General features: G+C 38.3%; 1 protein-coding gene across 1 annotated transcript in view; it reads right to left on the reverse strand.

The window, feature by feature from the left end:
- Positions 1-8782, reverse strand: part of LOC104528849 (uncharacterized) — a gene marked incomplete at its 3' end in the record, with an annotated part of 28499 nt that overhangs the window by 3794 nt on the left and 15923 nt on the right. The window contains exons 6-7 of the mRNA XM_010172992.2: positions 6177-6324; positions 3641-3816 (exon numbers count right to left, since the gene is read on the reverse strand). Of these exons, the coding sequence (XP_010171294.2) occupies positions 3641-3816; positions 6177-6324 (324 nt within the window). The remainder of the gene's footprint in view (positions 1-3640; positions 3817-6176; positions 6325-8782) is intronic.

Below are 8782 nucleotides of genomic sequence, written 5' to 3' on the forward strand. Positions count from 1 at the left end.
AAGGGTACTAAACATACATACTAGCAGAACTCTGGTAAGGATAATTTAGCTGGATTTGAAACAAGTATGCTGTTTGGTGCTCCAAGATTATGTATGTTCAAAAGTTTACAAGGAAGCCCAGATGGTCTGAATGAATTCATGCTGATGAGCATAGCCTCCATGTCACTCTTCACCCCTCACTGCACTACAAAACTGCAATGGTCCCATGATACCACAACTGCCTTTCTGAATGTATTGGGCCAAGAAGAGTCTTCCAATAGAGCTTGAATCAGTTATAGGCAAATAGATTGGAAAAAGTGCATAAATATTACTGCTATGACCCTACTATTTGTCAAGGACAAAGGTGCATAGGTATCTCTTTGCCAGATTATCCTTATCAGTCAGGTCCTCCACAAATCAACAGGAGGCTTCCACACAAAGATTAGGTATGAAGAAGCTCCCATGTGACCAGAGGTCTCCCAACATCTTTCTGGATATTTGAACATTTACCTCTCAACATCTCCTCCTCAGCACCCACTCTGGGGTTTAAAGCCTCAGCCAATAATTTGGCTTTACATTATAAACCAGACAGGATTATTTAAGGAACAGAATAAATTAATTTTAAATTACATTTTCTCAATTTATATTCACTAATCCCACACACTAACATTTGTTTGAGGCATTATCAGTATTCAGAATGCACCAAGCCACTCAGATGCCATCCTGCTTTGTATACATTATAGTTGTTGCAATTAAATACTGGAACATGGTATCATCATGTGTGAATGAACAATCAGCCATATAGTCTGAAGTATCTGCAGTTGGTACTTAGGAGAGTCCATAATCATAGCAGTATTCTAATAATCCAACAGAAAGTATGCAATTAAAGGAGGCATTTATGACTTTCAGTGGACCTTCTGTGTCTTTTTTTTTCTAGCTGAAATATTACATCACTAAGTACAGAAAATAAATCCGGTGGACAATGATTTTTAAATTTTTCATTCTTAGTAAATAGAGGCCTTTTCAGTGTACAGATTAATTTTGATGTTTAGACATAAAGCAATCATGTTGGGTAGTCTAAAACAGTGCAGTCATACTGCTTTCCATGCATCTGTTTTTCCCTTTCCTAGGACCCTGTCAGTGGTAAACTGTGGTGGTGTCATTTGACTGAATGCTTTTCTAAGTGAACAGCATTTTACCCTCTTTTCCAAAGACTTAATTTTTAATGCCTTAGAATTTAACCATCTTTGGGGCAGGGCTTGGCATGGTGGCAGAACTTAACAATGATCTGAATTTTCAGGCTTCAGACTTGCACTTCCCAGAGCTGGCAGGAACTCAAGTGGTATGGAGGGAACATGCTAACATGGGATGGAGGTTCTGAGAGAAGGGAAAGCTTTACAGGAATCCTTTCCCTCTCAGCAGCTTCAGACAGAGAGAGTTTGCAGGAATAGAAAGAGAAGAGAACATCAGTCTGCTTGCCTTGGCTAAACAGTCATCACAAACCATGTTCTAAGAGTGAAGACAGACTTGGAGGAGATAACCACAGCTTGAAAAAATCTCTCTACTCCTGAAAAGCACTCCAAATCTGGAATACAGATACTCCCAAATTCTTACAAGCTTACCTTTGAGTAGCATAGTGTGTCAGAATACAGTGTGTATGTTACCTATCATCTGTGAATCTAAATTTACTGGGTTTTTTTGACAGATTGTTGCCATTTTTATAAAGGTGAACAATAAGAAACTTTTAAACTTTGCATGCAATGATAAACTCAACCAATTTGAAAACTTCCTTCTCTCTCCAGATGGAGTGAGGCTGAACTTTCTGGGAGAAGATGCCTATTTGGGTTGTTCACTGACCTTGGAGAAAAAGCAAGTGATATATCCTACCTTCTAGAGTTCATGGGAAATGCAGTTATAGCAGTTTTACATGTTTCTGCAGAGTACTGCACTTCTGGGAGGTGTCAAGGTGCAGCATATTTGAGTCTTTTGCTGACAACTATACCAACTTTGTTCTTACACGACTGGGGTACACAAAGCTCAAATACACTCGTGCACATTTAAACTGTAATCTCAAATCAGTATCTTGAAAACAATCTCATTTCCAGCTAAATCCTAAGGAAGCAGAATAAGGACACAAAGTGGCACACAAGACACACTCACACACACATGCTAGCTCAATCTTTTAACTCATGTGAATCAATTCTATGATACAAAGTTTACAAGCTGCAAGATACTTTGAAACTGAAATGTAACAAAAACTAGAACAAATCCGGCTGAAAAACATCCTAATTCAAATTACATGATGTTTGTAGGAGAAAATCTGAGAGACTGAGACCACACAATCTGAAATTTAAATACAGGTTGGCAGATTGCCAACTCTGTTAAGTACACTTGAGGGGGATTTCTGTTACAATCTTATATAACTGATATGCACCCTATTAGATCAATCTGCTATAAAGTAAAGAATAAAAATAATTATACTACATAAAGCATAGGGACACATTTACTTAAAAAGGAGGTAGGAAGTTAGAGCATTGTTGCAAAGACATTTCTTTATTTTCAAAAGATTCTGACCATATTACTTTTTATGTCAAAATAAAGCAAGAAATGCCGGAGTTTCCCCCAATTCTTATCAAAACTGTCCCCATCTTACCACTTATTCTGAATTTTTCCTATTCCTTCCCTCCATCAATTCCTGATTTTCCCTCTAATTTTTCAATCCATTGAAGCAGTTCTTGGCAATACAACACAGCCCCATATTTCTCTATTGGTAGAGAGGATATATCCAACAGCTGCTACATCCCTGCACCTCACAAAGACTTCACCTGCAAGGGCTCTGCCGCTTTCATCCTGGCTCCCACTCTTCTTACTCTTTCTCCGTCTAGCACAACACTTCTTCTCCTCCGGCTGGGAAGGCCAGCAAGCACTTGCTTTACAGACCTAGTGCAGCTGCCACTGTGCTCTCTGGACCAGCCAGAAGAGGCTGCCCTGACAGCGGAGCGGAAAGAATGCTTCAGCGTACTGAAAACAAAACTCTCCAGTTCGACATCCTGGGACCACTCAGGCACTGACTTGTGGCAGATGATCAAAATGGGGCTAGGCATGATGAAACAGCTTCCACGCTATTTGCTTACGTGCCACTCAAGGACACAATGGTTATATATCGCACTTACACAAAAATGCTAATCACTTAGATTATTATCAGAACAAAATTATTCATTTCTTCACTAGTCTGATGATAGGAGAAGCACTGCCACCCAAAAAATGCAGAAGCGCGAGATTTATATATACACATACGTATGTATGTATGTATGTATACTTGCATGCATGCATGCATATATATAGTATGAGTAAACTTTATTTTAGAAATAACAAAACAAATTAAATTACAGGGTATCTCCAAAAGGCAAGAACTACAAAAGCAGCAAGACAGAAACACAGAGTTTTGGCTACTTCTAATTAAAAGTAAAAACATGAAGTTGCCCAATTATGCTCCCATCAGCATTCTCCTTTTCCGTCAGCACACAATATTATATTCATGAGCTCGCTGATTGCGCACACTGTATTCCACATTATATAAGACTAGAAGAATGTGAAAAAGCCATTAACAACAATCAATTCATTGTATGAGTTCATACACAGATTCCCCAGAATTTCCTACCGTTCTAATTGCTGTAGGGATTCCAGATTCATCTACCGGGCCAATCCCTGCATAATGTGGAGCTTTAATGACTGTAATTTTTTTTTCTTCTTCTGAGGATCTACAGATTGGTATTGTACTGGTGGAGGTGGTGCTGCCAACAGTCTGAACATGCTGTGAGTATGTCTCTGTGGACTCTGTAAAAATAACATGACAGAATATTTTGTAAAGATACAATAATCATACTTGGCAGTTATAATATGCTTCCCCATTTCAGTATGCTGTACAAAGACTAAAAATAATCTTAATAACATACATATACAGCACTTTAAAAAAAAAACATCTTAGCTGGGGCTTTGCCCTACTTAGTGTGACATTAACTGAATTATAAACTTATTTAAGGACCAGACAGGCTATTCAACTCAGTGCCTCCTAGAGGCACTTTTTCACAGCATCTTGCTCACAAAAAAAGGAAAAAAAAATCCCCAAGACCTAGCAAAATCTATCGAGAAATAGTAGCAGCAGTCTTTTTCCTATAAATCACTCTTACAGTTTTCCTATGCATTCCTTGAAACTAGTGATATCATTTCAAAACTTCCCCCCTACTAAGTCTAGTAAACTACAGAAAATTGCTGTTCTGGAAGCACAGCAACAGACTTCAAACAGCCCTCCACAAAGCCTTATGTGATATGTGTTTAGAAACATTTAAGTTTTGATGCATGAATATTTTCAAAAAACAAATTCTGATATACAACTTTAATCCCTTAAAGTTAGGTTAGTATGTTTGAGTGCCTTTATGTATAATCCATAAAAATAGACCTCAGTACCTTGGCATCTGCAGAGCAACCCAATGATCTACCTACAGCACTTCAGGTGAACTGTGCAGGCTGCTACTGCTTTGTGGTGACTTGCAATATTCCTGCTCCTCTTCCCCAGATCCTCCTTTATAATTAATGAAATTAATATGTCACTACTACCATGTCCCTCTAAAATTCAGACTTGTTTATTTAACAAAAACCACCTCACTGCTAGGATGCATCACATGAAAATTTGTACTGTTGCAGATTATATACTTCTTTCCTGAATGCAGGAAAAGAGCCCCACTCCTTCAGGCAGCATGTTTCAGTAAATTAGTGGGCTGCTATGTCAAAGCACCTTTTTTTGCAAGAGCAGGCACAGTGCTTGAGAGACAATGCCACCACAGAATAAATGTAGGAAGTAAAAATAAATATTCTAACACTACAGGTGAAGATTGCAATCGTCTTTTGCGTGACATAAACATCCGTTGAGTCTTCTGAAGCAAAATATTTGAATTGTAATATAAATCAGCAAAAGGAGCTCTGGTGACTGAAAGTTTTAATTTTAATTTGAATATTTTTGCTCACTCCTACTGTAGAGAGCTGGATTTGACATGGCTGTTTCAGCTGTTTACTCAAGTTTGAAATCCTGTAAATAATCCAGTGCTACACATATATGGTGAAGGGCAACTCTACATGGCAAATGACTGAATATTTGTTTCTTTTTCCCAAAAAGGATAATGTTAAATTTAGAATACTTTTTGGATTTGATCCTTCATTATTCACAGACCTCAAACTGAGGCCATCAGTGGGATTTTTACATGAGCAAGGAGAATTAAATCAGGCCGTTATCACAGAATACAAAACTTCAGCACCATACAAGAGTAAAAGTCATAGAAAAACACTTTACTCATTTCAGGTATATCCAAACCAGAATTGAAAGGCCTTTATATCAGCAAACTGGAAGCAATCAAAGAATCTAGAATTCTGGGAGGTGGAAAAATGCATGTATACATTTTCTGTACTTATCACTATGATAAGGATAGGAGAACTTGTCTAAGCCATAAGTCTTGGAGCAAGAACTGTCACCTAATTTCCCCACATGTACAACAAAAAACTCTAGGATCATATTCAAACTATTTTGCATGCATCATCTTATCTGAATATGCAAAACACTGGTAGAAAAAGCAGCAAGCGAATGATTGCTCTAACAAAACTGCATTATACTGGCAAAGCTCCTTTCTAAGGCTGAACATGTTGTTTTGTTATGTTTTTTTAAAATTAACAATGCCCTACAAAATATACAAAAACAAATTATAGACTGACAGGGCTTTAGGTATTTAAAAGCCCAGCGCCCCATCCTTTGTTAGCAGTATTTCCACTGAAGATTACTGAAATTGTGGGGAGAACCAGTGCACAAAGTTGGCCCCTTGGTTTCTGAAAGAAGGCAAAATCTGAAGGCACTGCACAGGTTGAGCTGTTTTGATACATGCTCTTTCCTCAGTAGAGCTAGTAGAAAGGTGGTAAGAGGTCACTGTCACATACAAAAGTAATAAAACTTAATAGTAGCTCCAGTTCAGCATCACTACTGTATCTAACAATAAATGCTATTATTTTTTTTGCATTTACTTCCCAAGGTAGATGAATAGACAATACCTTCATTACGAATGTGAAGCACTCTGCAATTGTTTGCAATCTCTGCCACAGGTACTGGAATATGTTGCATAATGTATAAAGCAAACATTCTGTGTGAGGCTTACCCATCATCCTGCCATGCTGCATGATAACAATGTTGGAATTGAGCGAAGTTGGTAATTGAGGGTAAGCTGAAGAAGGGGAAAAAGGCCTTTGAAAGTGACTCACTGGGCTGGCAGCAGTGCCAGGGTTCCCATTCACTGTGATCTGAGCCTGGGAGAAACAAAACAATATCTCATTAAATTACACACAAAGCCCTCCCACTGCTGTCCCAAACAAAGAGTGGCACAAGACTGTCATCCACACAACAATCACCAGTTGTCAGGTACCTAGCCATAATGGCATCTCTACTCACTGAAACACAAAACTCATCATGAGGGGAGCAGAATGTGTTCCTTATATACCTGGTACCTCCCCTCGTCTCTCCTTGTAGGTGCTGCCTGTGAAGCATGCTGAAGTCATGGGAAGGTGACTGAAAGATCATAGTCAAGGCAATGAAGATGGCACAAACAAGGTCTGCAAAGGCCTGGCAGCAATATAAAATGAAGATGGCAGTAAAAGTTCCTCTCTCTGTGTGACAAAGGCTGCCTGCCACAGATCACTCGCTCCAAGAGACATATTCCTTTAATGCACATGCTCAAGTCCTATTGATATTAATAGGAACTTCTGTGCAGACCAACGGGAAAAGTCTCATTAAGACTAGCTAAAGAGAGCGAGCCAAAGCTTCTTTAAAAAATGGAAACCAGCTGGAGTGACTATGGGATGCTGATATGTAATTTATCACAATAAAAATAAATAGCACCAATAAAAAAACCCCCACAACCACAAAACAACAGAACAAAATCAAATAAATAAAATGGGAAAGCTAAGTAAACTGGCAGTATAGCAGCATCACAAGCCTTTTAGGCTTTAGTCACAAGAGGTACTTCTAAAACAATCTGCTTCCCTGCCCCCAGGTTTAGACTCCCCACATCTGGGCTGCAGCACTTCTATGGGGAGTATTGCAAGGATCAAAACAGATATTGAGAAAGCATTTAACAAAATGAGAAAGCAGTGAATATTTCAGCAGAAAAGGGAGGGAAGCTCTCTAACATCTGTTTCAACGCAGAATTCTTCTTTAAATCTGAACAAAATCAGAAGTGCTACAGACATTGCTCAATTTTATATAACAAAAGATAAGAACCAAAAGATGCTATAAATGTAAAATGTAAGACTATCTGAAGCAACAAAGCATAAGTAAAAAAACATATTAAAAGGCGTATTATTTTTAAGAGAACAAAACAAATTCTAGCTCCTATGCAGACATCATGTGAACTCATAAATGCACTCAGGGGTTTCTCATTTTAAGGACGCCTGTTTTCAGAACTGAGCTGAAAAAGTTGCCTTGTGGTGAAGCCTCCATTAAAACTTTTGTGTTTAAATGTTTCCTCTCTTAATAAAGTCAAAAAATAAACTACATTGGCTTTTCTTACACCATCCTCCCCTCCAAAAGAAACTGGAGCTGTAAGAAAAAGAAAAAAAAGCTACATGAGTTCAGACAGAATTTCAAGAGGTATGAAGCCTTGTTTTCAGATGAGGTTCCTAGATGAGGCCAGTCATCTCTAACCCTACTCCAGGCTCCGCTCATTCTCTTTTCCTGCATATTGTCTTTTTGGGAAAGCTTGTTTCTAGGGAAGGCAGGGTGCAACTATGTCCAGAACCTTATACCTTTTTACTCATTTACTATGGCTTTTTTTTCTCTGAAGAGAGGAGCAGAACTAGTGTGAGTTATCTGTAGGCTGGAAAGCTACTCCTATAAATTTCTGTAATAAAAAATTAAGATACTCCTCTGATGGGTTTTACCAAATAGCTGGGTTAGACAGTAAGGCTCTTACTCTAAGTAGTACAAAATATTATAAAAAACAGGATTCACACAAGTAGCTGATGGACATCTCTTCTAAATGTATATGTGGCACATCCATATATGATATTTTTGGGTTTGCTTCTCAAGGTTTCAGAGAGGATATCAGCTCAGTTTTAATTTCTTAGTTCCTAATGACTTTCTCTTTGAGGAAAGTTTCCTTGAAGGTGACTATTGCATTCATTTATCTGATGCAACTTGCACTGGTGAGAGTGTTAGCTACAAAAGATAGTTCTGCAAAGTTTCAAGTGCCTTGTCCTGCCCTTGGAATCATTTGAGAGCTATTGATGTTTCAATCTGAGCACGTGATGCTTTAGTTCCAAGTGACAAAGTTTGGTCCCAGATTTTACAAGGAAGTAAAATCTTTACGATGCCTATTCATGAATTAGACCTTTTACTTTACTAGGTAATATCCTTTATGGGAAAATAAGATGATACAGAAAATAACTGTTTTACCAAAAAGCACATATTTCTCAGTTTACTGGGAAGATAATCCTCATCTCTTTCATGCTGTTTATTTCCCTAGGCTCTTCCATTTATTTTTTTTCTCCAGTATACTCTACCTGTGCTCCACTGCTAGCGGAGCCACCTACTTCTGCTGCTAGGTAATCAAACTCTTGTAAAGATTCCTCCTAGGCACCAGGTTTAAACTTCCTTTAATTTGCCTGAGCATTGGAAAGAGCAGCTCTCTAGACTTCTGGATTAGAGCAGAGAAAAGCATCTACTTGCGACTGGATCTGCTTTCTAACATCCTCTCTGCTTAGGCAGGCA

The sequence above is a fragment of the Antrostomus carolinensis genome, unplaced genomic scaffold (genome assembly GCF_000700745.2).
Source record: "Antrostomus carolinensis isolate BGI_N321 unplaced genomic scaffold, ASM70074v2 scaffold4178, whole genome shotgun sequence".
Classification (NCBI taxonomy): domain Eukaryota; kingdom Metazoa; phylum Chordata; class Aves; order Caprimulgiformes; family Caprimulgidae; genus Antrostomus; species Antrostomus carolinensis.